Raw genomic sequence first — 18,938 nt, 5'->3', positions numbered from 1 at the left:
TGTAAAACAGGAAAGAGTCATTTCTTCCTCTGTCAATTAACTCCCCATTGTGGGATTGGTGTAGGCTGGGAGAGACAGGTAGTGTAGCAGGAGTATGGATCATGGGCATTTGTACCAATTCTTCATGTAACTTGCTTGTGCCTTCATTGCATGCTTGGTCCCAATCACACATATACCACATTTATTTAATGATGGAGATTTGCTGTGCATGCCCAACTTTATGATTTAGTGAGCCAGATAAAACTCGGTTCATGATGGCAGCTCAGGTCACATGGTAACTTGGTGGCCCATTGTCAAGCATCAGTCTCTCTAAACCCAGTAGCAGGCCTAGAGCTGTTTTTCAAAAGGAGAGTAGATATCTTTGGATGATGGCAAGACCTAGCTCCAAAATTCTAAATGTCTGTACATCCATTCATCTATAGGGGCTGCCAAAGTCTCCAAAGAGCATTCCTGTTTGTCTATAAAACTTTAGGAAACATTGAGTCTGCTGGGATAAATGACCCAAGTGAGAGATCAGGTTGCATAGCATCATGAACCTGTTGCAGAGCCCTCTCTTGTTCCAGGCCCCACTCAAAACTATGAGCTTTTTGGGTTACTCTAGGAATGAGGCAGAGTAACAACTCCAAATGAGCAATATTTTGCCTCCAAATCCAAAGTGAGCCACCAGGTATTGTGCTTCTTTCTTGACTTTAGGGGTCCAAAAGCAGCAAATTATCCTTCACTTTAAAAGAGATATCTGAACAAGCCCCATAACTGTGGCTCCTGGGTAAAAGGCCCCTGAATTTTAGCTGGAATTCTTCCCCACCCTCTGCCATGCAAATGTCTTACCAATAAGTTGGAGTAGTTGCTATTCCTGCTCTCTAGGTCCACTCAGCATAGGGTCATCAATGTAATAAACCAGTGTGATATCTTGTGGAAGGGAAATGCAATCAAGATACCTGCAAACTAGATTGTGACAGGGTTGCAGAGTTGATATACCCCTGAGGTAGGACAATAAAAGTGTATTGCTTGTATTTTATATCATATAAATTTAATATATCTCGTGTTGCATGATAAGGAAATCAGAGAAGATTGAAAACAAAGATATTTGCTTAATATATGTATGTATACACACAAATGTATTTTCAATGAAATGAGGAGAAAATACTCATGACAATTACAGTCCTCATTTCAGTCACTGGTCGTGATGTCAACAATGGTATTTATATCTACCTTCTTATGCTACCCATTCTGTATTGTCTTTGCCTCAGCAAGCACCTCATCTGGTTGTGTTTCTTTATCTGATTGGGACCCCAACTTTTATTCCTGAAGGTTCTGGGCCATACCAGTTTTTCTGGGAATTGATTGTTGCAGGGTCACATTGAACTTAATCACAGGGCATTGTAATACCAAGAGACACCTTAAGGGATGTTCTGTATTCCAGATATAATATTTCCTTACCTCTATTGTAGTCATTGTCCATTTCCCTTTTGTAGTTACCAAGATTCTTTGTTTCATCAAACATGAGTCAGGCTCCATAACCTTATCCTAGGACTATCTATGCACCTCCTTGTAATATCCTTAGCAAGAACCTATTAAGTCAATGTAGCAAGTGTCTCTCATCCTCCATGTCTGATGACCCTTGATATCTAATCAGGTTTCTCATCTTCCACCATCCAACAGATGATTACTGATCAGCCAGGCCTGTCTTCATCAAGAATCCTCTTAGATCAGTTTAGCCAGAATCCTCCTTACCATCAATTATTCCTCTTAGTAATATTCCATCCACTGACATGCACGAGTCCCCTTGGTTGTAAATTCCCAATTTCCCATTATGTATGCAGAATTAAGCCCCATTCTACACTGAGTTCTTTGTTCTGCTGTTGCAATAGTCTTGAGTGATATCCATTTTTATGACTTTAACCACTGTTCATTTCTGGTTTATTTTTGACAGTTAAGGTACTGTGACGCAGAAAGGAAAAGATTCATCACTGGATCCTGGGAGTTCTCACCTAGGACCCTAAGTATACAGCTTTAAAGACTTTGTTTTCATTCTTGACTGATTCATCGGGATTCTTTGGTGAGTCCAACTCCTAAACCATTGATCCGGACAAATATCCTTTGTAACTGGTAGGGACAGATTCTGACATTTAAGATATTTTAATATTCTTTAGAATCTAGCTTAGAGTCCCAGACAAACAGATACTGGGTCAGAGTGCTAGGTTTCTCTGTTTATAAGAAACTAGGTTAGAGTCCTAGGCAAGCACAAGCTGGGTTAAAGGCTCAAGTTTCTCTGTTCATAAATTTAAAGATATCATTAGTTATGAAATAGGAGCTTCTCAGTGGACTGAAAACCCCTTCTTTGAGTGAGAGCAGGCAGTGAGAATCTGACAAATTTTCCTGGTTTAATTTTAAATGTCTCTAGTGATCTTTCTGAGTGGATAACAACAAGTGTGAAGATTGCCCATACCCTAGATATTGTGTTGATTTCTCTGAAGTTTATATCTAGTTGTCTAACTTTAGCTTGCATGGTTTCAGGAAGAGGGCAGATTTAGTTGTCAATGGTTACAATTCAGAAAAGTGGGGGACTAATTGGAAACATTAGTTTGGAGATTTGTAGCCAGATATTGGAATAACTTAAAAGAGTTCAGGATCCAATCTAGCTTATAGGTAGAAAACAAAACCTCAAAGACAATTAACAGGACTAGAATCTGATGTCCACAATGATTTACTATAGTTTTCCTTTGAAACACAATTTTTTCTCTCTACAGTTACCCCCATTTCTATCAGAGTTAATCAGTTTAAGACTAATTTGTTTACAAAGTAAAGTCTCATTAAACTTGGCCTGATTTTTTGCATAAGTGCAGTAAGAATAGTGATTGAGTATTACAGGCTCTTTAAAGTCTGCTTTGCTGGGACTTTTTGTAAGTAATCTCAGATTGGACTTTTAAAAGCCTCTGGAGGCTAGGAAGCCCTGCCAAGGACTCCCATCAGACTTCTCCTGTAATGCCTATAGAATTGGGTAAATTCCTCTCTTCTTGAGGTCTCCAAAGTACGCTGAGGTTCCTAAGCCTGCCAGGAAATGAACTTTTTTCTCACCTGGTAAGCAATTTATCAGGCTTGTTTTCCAATGCACTTTATTGGATGCATAAAGTCAACTTTAGTTCCTTAAAGCTGTTTGGTCATATCTGAGTCTATGCACATCTCTCTCACATATGACACTCCAGTCACAGCCTTGGTAATATACCCAATGTTTCCAATTGTGTTCTGTAACAAGGAGAACAGATTTTTGTTATACTTATACAAATAATTATATTGCCATGAAAATAAGAATACTCACTGTTCCCAAATTTTGCAGGGATCAGTTTGAGAGAAAAAGGAATTGTTTCATCTCTGTTCACAAAGTTACACTTTACCAAATTGCTGTAATTCGTAGATCTCTTGAGAGAAAAGGTTTCCTTAAGTCTGGAAAAAACAAAATATTGAAGAACCAACAATTTTTTTTAAAAAAAGTCATAAAAATTATAATCCTCCTCATCAGTTCATTTGGTCCCATGTAATTTATTCTTGTTGCTCTTAATCTTTTGTTAGCAGTTTCATGCATCCCATTCTTTTCAGTGTTCTGTAAATTCTTACCCAGCTCAGTGCTATGAGCTGAATGTTATCAGACTCCTGTACTTGTGAAAGTCCTTTCCATAAGTCTCCTTGAAGATGAAGCACATTTGCAGAAACACTTTTGCAAAAGCATCAGAGTAAAACTAACTGTCTGTAAATGACAAAAGATTTAATGGCCATGGTTAAAGATCTTATGAGAGGTCATTGTAATGCAATTGACAAGGAAATTTGTTGTTTCTGTGATGTACAACATTTTAAAATGATAACTGGAATTATGACTGGTGAAATTACATATCAGATTTTTAAGAATTTTGTACAATTTCTGTAGCATTTATATTAATAAAATATGCCTGGACAAATACAACCTAAAGAAAGTTTAGCATCACTTCTTATTTGACAATGCTTCCTATGTAATTTAACATATTAAATAAGCCTAATTAGTTTCTCATTTCTCTTTTTATAAGGAGAGAGAACAAATCTTTTGAGATGTTCCAGGAACCCTCTGGAATATCTCAAAGTTAGTTTGAGGTCAAAAGGCTTCATTTAGAATTTTATTTTTGGGAAGTTTGTCAAAAATATCAGAAGGTTTTAAAACACTTGATTAAAAAGAATCATAGGTCACTGTGAAACAATACTTAGTTATCCATTTAACCAAAATGACAATTAAAGACTTCACAGACAAATACAGAAAGTTACATAGTTTTAAAAAGCTTTAGCTCTTTTAATAGAGAAAACTATTTTAATTATCAAAGACCTGATAAATACAACATGAAGCACAGAAAACTATTTTGATAAAACACAGAATCTTTTTTTTTCTAGGCTGATTACTTAAAAGGTAAAGAAATACCTTTCACAGTCTTATCAAGAGAATACCAATGGTTCAAGAAAACTTTGTCCTTTTATCAGGTGAAAAAGATTATACATTATATATTTAAGTTCTAGTTTTACGTAAGTCCACTCTTTTTTTTTTTGTGAAGAAGATCAGCCCTGAGCTAACATCCATGATAATCCTCCTCTTTTTGCTGAGGAAGACCGGCTCTGAGCTAACATCTATTGCCAATCCTCCTCCTTTTTTCTTTCCCCCCTAAAGCCCCAATAGATAGTTGTATGTCATAGTTGCACATCCTTCTAGTTGCTGTGTGTGGGACGCGGCCTCAGCATGGGCAGAGAAGCGGTGCATCAGTGTGTGCCCGGGATCCGAACTCGGACCGCCAGTAGCAGAGTGCGTGCACTTAACTGCTAAGCCACGGGGCCAGCCCAAGTCCACTCTTTGTTAAAGCTTTCTTTAAAAAAAAAAAAACCTTGTAATAAATTTATTCCATTTTTAGCCATCTTAACTCCACAAGGTAAAGTTCTCTCTCTCTCTCCTCAACTTTCTATCTCCATTTAGTTTGCCCATCATTCCCCTCTTTCTATTCTGAAACAACCAGTTCTACTGTAGGATAAAATTGCTTTAATATCCCTTAACAAAAATACATATCCATAACTCATACCTTTTCTTAGCCAAAACACATCCTACTTTTCTTGCATAGAGATGTTCCCCTTTTTATTTTTAGTAGTTTTAATTGCTTATATTAATTAGAATTCTTAACCCTTAGAATGCCTAACTTCTAGTGAAAACTAAGAAGTAAGCAATTGTGAACTGTTACACCAGCTTGCTCTAGAGTGGCAAATCTATGAGTACAGTTTATTTCTAAAACCATATGCTTTCTCATAGTATGTTTTTTTAATGTGGTACAAGACGTGTTTACTGATTGACCCAAATATCTTTATTTTCTCTATAATAAGAAACCACAAGTGGGTAAACCTATGTTCAGTAATTAATGTTTTAGTACTTTATATTATTTGGAAATTATCTGAATATTCAATGAATTTCCACCAGTTAACTTAGCAAAACTGTAAGGTTTTAAGTTACCAAAAAGATTTGGGTAACTATTTTGTTAAGTGGGCATATCATTAAACATAATTATTGTTGAAAAGTTTACTTATAAACTTTTATCCCACTTATATCTACTTAGTTCACTTGTCCTTAACAATCACATTTAGATTACTCATGAGAATTTCATGAAATATTAAAGCAGCTAGCCGGCATCTTAAGTTATTTTCTTGCTTAAAATTTTGTAACAGATAACACGAGCTTATTTGACTAATAAAACCAGGTAGAATAAAATGTATATGTTTGCATTATATTCAATGCCGGTAACTCTGAAGACATGACTGTTTTAATTAAACCAACAAATTTAAACTAGCTTTAATTTACCAAAGATTATTTCAGATCACATGAACTTGAAAAGCATTTGGGTTAGTTTCAATTATATTTTTGAGAGTTTAGAAATATTTAATTTGATAAGTACTTATTTTTTCATAAGCAAATTAAATAGAGCTTTTTTACAAATTAATTTTGACAATATCATCCAGACATAGAAAAATATCACATATACATAAGATATATCCATAGACATACATAAACATACAGATAAATGTAGAGACCTTACAGCTTTTGTTCTAAAATTTTAGCCATGAATCAGGTATAATAATACAAAACTCACTAGTTTAAAATTAACATTTGTATCTAAATTGTGTTTATGACACAGATAAGTTTGTCTGCCCAGAAGGTTAAAGCTTTTTACTAATATTGGTGAAAAAAATTTTTTATCTTTTTACAGGGAAAGATTCACCCTGAGCTAACATCTGTTGCCAATCTTCCTCTTTTTCTTTTCCTCCCCAAAGCCCCAGGGCATGGCTGTATATCCTAGTTATAAGTCCTTCTAGTCCTTCTTTGTGACCCACCACCACCTCATGGCAACTGACAGATTGCTGGTGTGGTTCCACAACTGGGAAATGACCCTGGTCCACCGAAGTGGTGAGAGTGCCGAACTTTAAGCACTAGGCCATCAGGGCTGGCTCGGACAAGACTTTTAAGATTTGTATTTGTTCTTGACAAGTAATCTTATGGAAGCTGTGGACCAGATTTTGGGCAAGGGAGCTTGTATAGCAGTTTGTATTTTAAAAAGTGTCTCCCCCTTTCCTTTTTTTCAGCCTCAGGTAAATCCGGGGTGCTTACGTTTCAAGGACGGGGTAATATTTACATCTTCCAAGGACGGAGAAAGAATGCAAGTCGTCTCCTAGGCATTTTGGGATATATTTGTCTATTATTAGAAGTCTAGGGTAATTAATATTTAAATTTTTTATTCTTTTTATAATAATTTTGTTCCAATGTCCTGGTTTTAGTTTCAGGTGTACAGCATAATGATTTGATATTTGTGTATATTGCAAAATGTTCACCACAATGAGTCTCATTAAAGTTCATCACCAGGGCGGGCCCCGTGGCTTAGCGGTTGGGTGCGCGCGCTCCGCTACTGGCAGCCTGGGTTCAGATCCCGGGCGTGCACCGATGCACTGCTTCTTTGGCCATGCTGGGGCCACGTCCCACGTGCAGAAACTGGGAGGATGTGCAACTATGACATACAACTATCTACTTGGGCTTTGGGGGAAAAATAAATAAAATTATAAAAAAAAAAAAAAGTTCATCACCATACATAATTACAGAATTTTTTTCTTGTGATGAAAACTTTTAAGATTTACTCCCTTAGCAACTTTCAAATATGCAATAGAGTTTTATTAACTGTAGTTGCCATTTTGTACATTATATTCCCATGACTTATTTATTTTATAACTAGAAGTTTGTACTTTTAGACTCCATCTTGTTTTTATTGGTATAGAGAAGCTAGATATTTGGGTCTATTTCTAAACATGAGAAACTATACTCTGTAAAAGGCATATGCCTCTAGAAAATTATGATGTATTCATAAATTTGCTCCAGAATGATAGTATGTGCCAGAGAGTTAACAATTACTTACTTCCTAGTTTCCTTTGTAAAATAAAGGAGACTATTAGAATTCTAATCAATATATGTAAATGAAACTACAAGAACTAATAAGGGTAAAGAAAAAACATCTAACATAGGGAAAGTAGGAGATCTTTTTGATAAGGAAAGGTATGAAGAGAAAAGGAATAATTGTATCCTAACATAGAATGAGTGGTTGTTCCAGAATGAGAAAGAGGACAAAAATAAGACAAAAACTGAATGTATAAAAGAAAAGAAGTTGTATAAGGAATATGGGGAAGGAGTCTTGGAAAAGGAATCTTATCTTGTGTAGTGAAAGCTGGCTAAAATTGGGATGGATTTATGTATAATTTTTTTAATTAGCCTTAAAATTATTAGTATAGTGATGCAAAACTAGAATCGGATTCTCTCTTTCTGCTACAAAAACAAACTTTTCTTAAATTATTGGTGCAGTCTTTATAAGAAATTGTAAAAAATATTTTCCTTTTCCTATTATGGGAAAACAGGATTTTGTGTCTTAAAATAATTTCTTCTACTTCATATTATCTTTAACAGGTCACTGATTACAAAAGAAAACCAAGTCTTATCAATACTAAAACAGCTAGATGTTAAAAACTATGTGACTTTCTGTATTTGCCTCTGAAATATTTTAATTGCCACTTTGGTTAATTGGATAATTATGTATCATTTCACAGTGACCTGTGATCCTAGTTAGTCATGTTCAAATCTCTGATATTTTAAACCACTTCCCAAAATCAAATTCTAAATGAAGTCTTTTTGATCCCAAATTAACTTTGAGATTTCCCAGAGTGCCCCTGGAAAATTTCAAAGTATTTGTCTCTCACCTTGTAAAAGGAAAATACTAAACTATTGAGATTTTTTTGGTATATGAAATTATATAGCATTGTAAAGCATTGTAAAATAAGAAGTGATGATAAACATTCTTAGGTTATATATATATATATATATGTGAATATATGCTACTAAATACAGGTGTTCCAGAAATTGTATCAAGTTCACAGAAATGTGTCAGTATAGTTCAATGTATAGTTATGTTTAAATTGTATACCATAGAAATAAGATTTTTTTTCTTATTCCATGAACACTCATCAGAAGTTTAACTATGGCCGTTTAAGTCATCTGTCATTCACAGACAGTTATTGTTTTGCTTTGAGTCTTCTCTGAAAGTTTACAATCAGCTACAGGGAAGAATGCTCCATGATGGTAACAGTTGAATAACTTTTATACCATGATTTAGACTAAGTATTTCCAGAAATAATGAAAAAGCTGACAGATTCATAAAATCACTAAGCCAATTTCTAGCAGAACAAGAATTAATTACATTGTGCTGAATGAACAGATAGGATTATTATAATTTTTATTACTTTTTGTTTAAGCATTGCTGGTTTTTAAATATTTTGCTTTCCATATAGAAGGATTTTTTTCTCTTAAGCATTATGTAACTTATAGCAATTTGATAAAGTATACCTTTATGAACAAAAATTAAACAATTCCTTTTTCTCCCTAACTGATCTTTCCAGAATTCAAAAACTCTTACTGAGTATTCTTATTTTTATATCAGTATAATTATTTACATAAGTTCAATAAGAATCTGTTCCCTTGTAGCAGGGCACAATTGGAAACATTGGTTATATTACCAAGGCTTTGACTGGAATGGTGTATTTGAGAATTATATGCATAGAATCAGATATGACCAGATAGCTTAAATGAACTAGAGTTGACTTTAAAGAGCCAATGCTTATAAACTCTACTTGGAAAAACCAGCCTGTACCTGTCTTATAGAGTTTCCCACCTTACCGGTTAGTAAGGAAGGTCACCTCCTGACAGGCACAGGAATCACAGCATATTTTTGGCATTCCAAAAAGAGAGGTATTTACCAAAATCTGTAGGTATTGCAGGCACAATCTGGTCGCAAAGACTTGGCTTGTCTTCCTAGCCTCAAGAGGCTTTGAAAACTAAAATCTGAGGTTCCTTATGAAAAGTTTTAGCAAAGGAAACTCAAGAGATCTATATGGCCAATCACTATATTTGCTGCACTTATGTAAATAATCAGACCAAGACTAATGAGATTAGAATTATTTTGCAAACAAATTAGCTTTACTTTGATTATATATGATTGAATGGAGGTGACTGTAGAGAGAAAAATTATGTTTCAATCCAATCTGTAATGTGCCCTGTTCGTTTCCATCTTGCACATTTTACCAGTCAATGCCAAAGACTGAATTCTTCTAGTTTCCTCCAATACCTGGCTATACCTCTCCAAATTAACATTTCAAATTTTTATCCCTTCTGACTTGGAAACATTGAGAAATAAAACCACCCTTTTCTCAAAGCTCTGCAAGTTGAAGCTATATGACTTAATATGAGCGTCAGGGAAATCACCACAACAGATCACATATGGGCAAACTTCATGCCTGTTACTGTGTGGGTCATTCAGAAAGTTCACTGGGACACCCAATGCCATCACCACAGACATGAAACTGCAAACCAGGAAATCCATTGGATTGTCACTGCTGCCCTCACTTCTCCATCTAAAAAGACACTTTGAACCCAACAGCTAGAAATCGTCTCACCATACTGCCCTCTGGAATTAGAAATTGGGTTTTTAAAATTAATTTTTATTTTTATGTTATTTTCATAGAAACTCCCTTTCATTAAATGCTTGATGGCTAGCACCATAAAGCATACTCTCTAGTATTAAATATCACCAAAAGATTCAGCAAGTCCTTAATGAACAAAATGTGACCAAATGAGAAATGGACTGATATTGTTCTATGGAAAAAAGAATGTCTCTTCATTTTTTTGAACAGTATTGTGGTAAATACTTTTCTTTACCAAACATTGGTCAGGCTCATGAAACTTCTCCAAGGACCGTCTGTGCATTTCCTTGTAAAATCTTTAGCAGGGACTCTGTGAAGTCAGTTTAGCAAGAGTGTCTCATCCTCCATGTCTGACCACTCTTGACATTTAATCAAGTTTCTCATCCTCCAACAAGGTGATATCTGGTAAGCCTGGCTTCTCTTTAGCAAAAATCCTGTTAGGATGTTTAGCAAAAGTCCCCATATGCTTCATGTTTTGTCCTAGTAATTTTCCTTCCATTGATCCCCTTAGGCTTCTTGTCTATAAATTTCTACTTTCCCGTGCTGTCTTCAGAATTGACCCCTGTTCAATAATGAGGACTCTTTTACCCTATTAAAATAGACCTGAATAAATCTGTTTTTACTATTTTAACTATTGTCCAGCTATAGGTTTTCTCTGACAGTGGTCAAAATCAATCACTATAGTCAACACCCAAACTCCCTTCCTTGCATGTTTATTCAGATGTATGAGCAACATCGATGTGGTCAGGTGGCAGTTGTAATTTCCATTCAGGGTAATCATTGTTTTGTCTCCTGGTGGAAACATTGCTTCCTCTGGAACTAAGACCTCTAGATTAGCAGCACATAAAGTCAAAGGAATAAAAAGAAAAAAACATGTCACTCCCATTTCCACCCCTTGATTCCTGGACACATGAATTCTGGATACATAAAAAAATAGCATATATTGATTGCTGATTCAGAACATATACAGCCTACTGGAGAATCTTGCTACAGCCCTGTAACATATGTTCACCAACTGGCTATGTAGTTGAGTCTTCTTAAGGCCCTTCTACAGTTCTATCAAGCCAGCTGCTTCAGAATGATGGGCAACTTGGGGAATATTACCAGGGAATTCCATGTGCATAGGCACATTCCCACACTTCTTTTGCTATGAAATGAGTTCCTTGAACTGAAACAATTCTGAATGGTATACCATGACAGTGGATAAGACATTCTGTAAGTGTACATTTGGTACTTTTGCAAGAATAATTGCATGCAGAGAAGGCAAATTCATATCCAGAATAAGTGTATATTCCAGTAAGGACAAAATGCACCCCCTTCCATGATAGAAGCTGGAAGTTCAGTGTTATCAACCTGCCACCAGGAAGCTGGCTGATCACCCTATGGGATGGTGCCATATGAGGATAAGTGTTGCTGTCTGTTGCTGGTAGATTGGGCACTCAGCCTTGGTGAGTGGAAGTCAGTGTTGTTGAACCCATGTATAACCTCCATCCCTGACACCATGGCCACATTGTTCATAAGTCCATTGGTCAATGGGGTAGTTGGGGAAAGAGGCTGACCTTTATCCACAGAACATGTTATCCTACCCACTTTATTACTGAACTCCTCTGCTGAGGCCACCCTTTGGTGACCATTCATATTGACACAAATATCTTTAGGTTATTTTGTCAGTTGAGAGTGGTCTACCCACATAACTCTTCCTCGAATTTCATTGTCACCAATTTTACAATCATGTTCCTTTCAAGTCCCTATCAAGCCATACCGTTGGCTGCAGCACATAAATCCATACATAATTGAATGTCTGGCCATTTCTACATCCAAGCAAAGAGAACAATCAGATGCCCTGCCCAATGTTCTTTTCCTGGGAGGAATTCCCTTTACTGCTGTCTCCAAGATGTCCCAGAGATGGGGTATAGTGTTGCAGCCCTCCACTTTCAGATGGTGTCTGCATGTGGTACAAAACTGCCTATAAACCAGCCCTGAATCTTTTCACGCTCTGTTAACCGATCATAGGAAACCCCCCATTATGGGATAGGTGTAAGCTGGGAGAGATGAATTATGTGTAGCTGGATTAAGGACCATAGGCGTTTGGTCCACTTTATGTAATTACTTGTATGCTCAGTGCATGCCTTGATGTGATACCACTTTCATTGCATGTGCAGTATTTCAATGTACTCCCAACTTAATGACTTTCTTGCTCACATAAAACCCAGTTCATGATAGGTGGCTCAGGTTGCATGATAACTTGCTTACCTAAGATCAAGTATTCAGTCTTTGGTAGGCCCAGTAACAGATCAAAGTTGTTTCTCATTAGTAGTATAGATGTGTGTGGATGATACCAGTGCCTCTTCCAAATCCTAAAACCCAGCCCTGTGATAAACCTTTAAGGATAGATGAAGGCTCTAAACAAAATACCTATCTGTCAGTGAAACTTTTAGGTTTCACTGGTTTAGCTTTCACTGGTTTAGGTTTCAATGGTTTAGCAGAACCGTTAGGTCTGCTGGAATATGTGGCCCAAGTGGCAGAACAGTTTGCACACCATGCTGGACCTATTGCAGAGCTTTCTCTTGTTCTAGCCCCTAATCAAAACTAGCGGTTTTTTGGGTCACTGGTTTTAAAAACAACCTTCTCCTATTACAAATTCTATATTCACTTTGCCTCAACAAGCACCTCAGCTAGTCATGGTTCTTTATCTGGTGAGGTAACAAACTTTTATTGCTGAATAGTCTAGGCCATTATTAGTCCTGCTTGGATAGGGTTGTTGTAGCTTTCAATTGACCTTAATCACAAGGAATGTATAGTAAAAGAAACCATAAGGTATATCCTATGTTCCAGATGTACTCTTTAGTTGTCCAGTATCCCTTGGGTAGTGACACAGATTCTTTGCTTCACCAAACGTTAAAAAGGCTCCTGAAACTTCTCCAAGGCCCATTGGTGCACTTCCTTGTAAAGTCCTTAACTAGAATCTTGCTAAGTCAGTTTAGTAGGGCTCTCTCATCCTCCATGTCTAATCACCCTCGATATCTAATCAGGTTTCTCATCCTGTACCATCAACCAGGTGATGTCTGGCCTGGTAAGCCTGGCCTGCTTTCAGCAAGAATTCTTCAGCAAGAATCTTGGTAGGTGTTTTAGCGAAAATCCTCTTACACTTCATGTTTCCACCTGGTAATTTTCCATCCACTGACCCCCTCAGGCTTCCTTGTGGCAATTTTCCATCCAATGACCCCCTCAGGCTTCATGCTGTTCATAGCTATAAATTCCTACTTGTCCATGCTTTCTTCAGAATTGACCCCTGTACAATACTGAGAACTCTTTTACCCTACTAAAATTGTCCCGAATAAATCTATCCTTACTTGTTCTAACTATTGTACAGCTATGGGTTTTCTCTGACAGTAGTCAGAATCAATCACTCTAGCCAGCACCCTAACTCCCTTTCTTACATGTTGATTTAGAGGCATGAGCCCGATGTGACTGGGTGGCATTCTTAATTTCCATTCACGGGAACTCAGGGGAATCATTGTTTTGTCTCCAGGTGGAAGCACGCCTTCCTCTGGAACTAAGACTTCTGTGTCAAAGAAGAGCATAAAGTCGAAGGACAGGAAGCAAATATGGTGCCACTCTGATTTCCATCCGTTTATTCCTGGACCCATGATTCTAGATATAAGAGAAATAACAGCATATGTTGGAAACTGACTCAGAGTAAATACAACCACCTGGAGAACCTTGCCACAGCCCTGCACCATATTGCCACCTAGCTGGCACTGTAATTGAGTCTTCTAAAGGCCCCTCTACCCTTCTGTCAATCAGCTGCTTCAGAGTGGTGGGGAACATGTTATGATGAATGAATTCCATGTGCATAGACCTATTGCTGCACTTCTTTTGCTGAGAAGTGAGTTCCTTGTCTGAAACAATGCTGTGTGGAGTATCATGACAGTGGATAAAGCATTCTATAAGTACATAGATGGTTGTTTTGGTTGAAGCATTGCCTGCAGGCAAAGAAAATATGTATCCAAGGAAGTGTGTATTCCAATAAGGAAAAAACACTGCTCCTTTGACAAGCAAAGAAGTCTAATGTAATCAACCTGCCAGGGAACTCAGGGAAAGGTGCCATATCAGGAACTTAGTCTTGCTCTCTGTTGCTGGCACATTGGGAAATTGGCTTTGGTGAGAGGAAGTCAGTGTTGTTGAGCCTATGCCTAACCTCCATCCCTATCACCATGGCCACTTTGTTAATGAGACCTTTGGTCTATGACAGAGGTATCTCTGGAAGGAGCTGAATGGTTTCCAAAGAATGTGTCATCTTTTCCACTTGATTATTAAAATCTTGCTTTTCTGAGGTTGCCCTTTGGTGATCAAACACAATGGACACAAATATCTTTATGTTATTTTGCTCATTGAGAGAGTTGTAGTCACATACTTCCTTCCCAAATATCACCGTCAGCAACTTTCCAATCGTATTCCTTTCAGGTACCTGACCATCAAGCCATCCAATTGGCCACAACCCATGAACAGATATATAATTGCACCTCTGGCCATTTCTCCTTCTAAGCAAAGTGAACAGCCAGGTGTACTGCCTGAAGTTCTGCCAACTAAAGGACTTCCCTTAAATGCTGTCCTTCAGAAATATTCCAGAAAGGGGGTGTATGGCCATAATTCTCCAAATTCATTGCCTGCGTATGGTAGAACCATCATTAAACCAGGCCCACATCTTTTATTTTTTCTTTTTTTAATGTTTTGTTTATTGCAGTAACATTGGTTTATAACATTGTATGAATTTCAAGTGTACATCATTATACTTCTATTTCTGCATGGATTACATCATGTTCTCATGTTCACCACCCAAATACTAATTACAATCCATCACCACACACATGTGCATAATTATCCCTTTTGCCCTCCTCCCTCCCCCCTTCCCCTCTGGTAACCACCAATCCAATCTCTCTTTCTATGTGTTTGTTTGTTGTTGTTATTATCTACTACTTAATGAGTGAGATCATACAGTATTTGACCATCTCCCTCTGACTTATTTCACTTTGCATAATACCCTCAATGTCCATCAATGTTGGCACAAATGGCTGGATTTCATCATTTCTTATGGCTGCGGAGTATTCCATTGTGTATATATACCACATCTTCTTTATCCATGCATCCCTTGATGGGCACTTAGGTTGCTTCCAAGTCTTGGCTATTGTGAATAATGCTGCAATGAACACAGGGGTGCATGTATCTTTACATATTGGTGTTTTCACGTTCTTTGGATAAATACCCAGCAGTGGAATAGCTGGATCGTATGGTAGTCCTATCCTTAATTTTTTGAGGAATCTCCATACTGTTTTCCATAGTGGCTGCACCAGTTTGCACTCCCACCAGCAGTGTATGAGAGTTCCCTTCACTCCACATCCTCTCCAACACTTGTTGTTTCCTATCTTGTTAATTATACCCATTCTGATGGGCGTGAGGTGATATCTCATTGTAGTTTTGATTTGCATTTCCCTGATAGTTAATGACGTTGAACATCTTTTGGAGAAATGCCTGTACAGTTGTTTTGCCCATTTTTTAATAGGGTTGTTAGTTTTTCTGTTGTTGACATGCATGAGTTCTTTATATATTTTGGAGATTAACCCCTTTTCAGATGTATGGTTTGCAAATATCTTCTTCCAATTGTTAGGTTGTCTTTTCGTTTTGTTGATGGTTTCCTTTGCTGTGCAGAAGGTTTTTAGTTTGATGTAGTCCCATTTGTTTATTTTTTCTGTTGTTTCTCTTGCCCAGTCAGACATGGTATTTGAAAATATGTTGCTAAGACCGATGTCGAAGAGCGTACTGCCTATGTTTTCTTCTAAAAATTTCATATTTTCAGGTCTTACATTCAAGTCTTTAATTCATTTGGAGTTAATTTTTGTGTATGGTGTAAGGTAATGGTCTATTTTCATTATTTTCGTGTGGTTATCCAGTTTTCCCAACTCCATTTGTTGAAGAGACTTTCCTTTCTCCATTGTATTTTCTTGGCTCCTTTGTCAAAGATTAGCTGTCCATAGATGTGTGGGTTTATTTCTGGTGTTTCAATTCTATTCCATTGATCTCTGTGTCTGTTTTTTTGCCAGTACCGTGCTGTTTTGGTTACTATAGCTTTGTAGTATATTTTGAAATCAGGGAGTTTGATACCTCCAGCTTTGTTCTTTTTTCTTTTTCTTTAGCTATTCAGAGTCTTTGTTGTTGCATGTAAATTTTAGGATTCTTTGTTCTATTTCTGTAAAAAATATTGTTGGAACTTTGATAGGGATTGCATTGAATCTATAGATTGCTTTAGGAAGTATGGACATCTTAACTATGTTAATTCTTCCAATTCAAGAGCTTAGAGTATCTTTCCATTTCTTTCTGTCTTCTTCAATTTCTTTTTTTTTTCTTTTTCTTTTTTTTTTTTGTCATCTTCAATTTCTTTCAGCAATGTTTTATAGTTTTCAGTGTACAGATCCTTTACCTCTTTGGTTAAATTTATTCCTAGGTATTTTATTCTTTTTTTCTGATTGTATTCTTAATTTCTCTTTCTGCTACTTTGTTGTTAGTGTATAGAAATGCAACTGATTTTTGTATGTTGATTTTTTGTCCTGCAACTTTATCATATTCGTTTATTACTTCTAAAAGTTTTTTGGTGGATTCTTTAGGGTTTTCTATATATAAAATCATGTCATCTGCAAGTAATGACAGTTTGACTTCTTCCTTTCCAATTTGGATCCCTTTTCTTTCTTTCTCTTGCCTGATTGCTCTGGCTAGGACTTCCAATACTGTGTTAAATTGGAGTGGTGAGAGCAGCCATCCTTGTCTGGTTCCTGTTCTTAGAGGGATAGCTTTCAGTTTTTCACCATTGAGGATGATATTAGCTGTGGGTTTGTCATATATGGCCTTTATTATGTTGAGGTACTTTCCTTCTATACCCATTTTATTCAGAGTTTTTATCATAAATGGATGCTGTATCTTATCAAAGGCTTTCTCTCCATCTGTGGAGATCAACATGTGATTTTATTCTTCATTTTATTAATGTGGTGTATCACATTGATTGATTTGGGAATGTTGAACCATCCCTGCATACCTGTAATAAACTCCACTTGATCGTGGTGTATAATCTTTTTAAAGTATTGTTGAATGCGGTTTCCTAATATTTTGTTGAGGATTTTTGCATCAATGTTCATCAGTGATATTGGCCTGTAATTTTCTTTTATTGTGTTGTCCTTATCTGGTTTTGGTATCAGGGTAATGTTGCCTTCGTAGAATAAGTTAGGGAGCTTCCACCACTCGTCAAATCTTTGGAAGAGTTTAAGAAGGATAGGTATTAAGTCTTCTTTGAATGTTTAGTAGAATTCACCAAGAAAGCCTTCTGGTCCTGGATTTTTATTTTTGGGGAAGTTTTTGATTACTGTTTCGATCTCATTACTGGTGATTGGTCTATTCAAATTCTCTATTTCTTCTTGATCCAATTTTGGAATGTTGTATGATTCTACGAGTTTATCCATTTCTTCCTGATTGTCAAATTGGTTGGCATATAGCTTTTCATAGTAGTCTCTTATAATCTTTTGTATTTCTGAGGTGTCTGTTGTAATTTCTCCTCTTTCAAATCTGATTTTACTTATTTGAGCCTTCTCTCTTTTTTTCTTGGTGAGTCTAGCTAAAGGTTTGTCAATTTTCTTTATCTTTTCAAAGAACCAGCTCTTGGTTTTATTAACTTTTTCTATTGATTTTTAGTCTCTATTTCATTTATTTCTGCTCTGATTTTTATTATTTCCTTTCTTCTACTGATTTTGGGCTTTGTTTGTTCTTCTTTTTCCAGTTCCTTTAGGTGCATTGTTACATTGTTTATTTGAGATTTTTCTGGTTTGTTGAGATAAGCCTGTATTGCTATAAACTTCCCTCTTAGAACCACTTTTGCTGTATCCCATAAATTCTGGCATGTCGTATTTTCATTTTCATTTGTGTCCAGGTATTTTTTGATTTCTCCTTTGGTTTCTTCATTGACCCAGTCGTTGTTTAGTAGCATTTTGTTTAATCTGCACATATTTGTGGCTTTTCTGAATTTCTTCCTATAGTTGATTTCTAGTTTCATACCATTGTGGTCAGAAAAGATCCTTTGTATTATTTCAATCTTCTTAAATTTATGGAGACTTGTTTCGTGGCCTAATATGTGAGCAATCCTGGAGAATGTTCCATGTGCATTTGAAAAGAACGTGTATTCTTTGGTTTCTTGATGGAATGTTCTGTATATATTTACTAGGTCCATCTGTTCTAGTGTGTTATTAAGGCCAACGTTTCCTTATTGATCTTCTGTTTGAATGATCTAACCATTGGTGTAAGTGGAGTGTTAAAGTCCCCTACTATTATTGTGTTACTGTCTGTTTCTCTTTTTTATGTCTGTTAAGAATTGCTTTATATATTTAGGTGCCCCTACATTGGGTGTATAGATATTTACAAGAGTTATATCCTCTTGTTGGACTGTTCCCTTGATCATTATATAATGCCCTTCTTTGTCTCTTTGTGCAGTTTTTGTTTTAAAATCTATTTTGTCTAATATGAGTATTCCTACCCCAGCTTTCTTTTCATTGCCATTTGCATGGAGTATCATTTTCCATCCCTTCAGTTTCAGTTTGTGAGTGTCTTTAGGTCTGAAGTGTGTTTCTTGTATGCAGCATATATATGGGTCTTGTTTTTTTATCCACTCAGCCACACTATGCCTTTTAATTTGAGCATTTAGTCCATTGATGTTTAAAGTAGCTATTGATAAGTATGTACTTACTGCCATTTTTTAACTTTATTTTTTCTTAGTGTTTTAGTAGTCCTTCTCTGTTCCTTTCTTCTTCTCTTGCACTCTTCCCTGGGGGTTTGATGGC

The 18,938-nt window shown here is 36.5% G+C and overlaps 1 protein-coding gene across 9 annotated transcripts in view; it reads left to right on the top strand.

Annotated features, from left to right (window-relative positions):
- The window catches only part of LOC147917653 (uncharacterized), a 151,716-nt gene that overhangs the window by 93,378 nt on the left and 39,400 nt on the right, over nucleotides 1-18,938 (top strand). For 5 of the 9 annotated variants that reach the window (XR_015551612.1, XR_015551610.1, XR_015551611.1 and 2 more), the window contains one exon: nucleotides 1,934-2,059. Coding sequence is in view for 1 of the 9 variants with exons in the window: in XM_087428816.1 (XP_087284942.1) it covers nucleotides 1,934-1,937 (4 nt within the window). In the remaining 8 variants the exon portion in view is untranslated. Of the gene's footprint in view, nucleotides 1-1,933; nucleotides 3,954-9,046; nucleotides 13,182-18,938 lie in introns of those variants that run through there. The other 4 variants (XR_015551608.1, XR_015551606.1, XR_015551607.1 and 1 more) reach the window with 2 other exon arrangements.

Source organism: Ceratotherium simum, chromosome 3 (assembly GCF_057802395.1).
Source record: "Ceratotherium simum simum isolate JZ-2026a chromosome 3, ASM5780239v1, whole genome shotgun sequence".
NCBI lineage: Eukaryota > Metazoa > Chordata > Mammalia > Perissodactyla > Rhinocerotidae > Ceratotherium > Ceratotherium simum.
The sequence above is the reverse complement of the archived record's forward strand: the minus strand, read 5'-3'. Positions and strand labels throughout refer to the sequence as shown.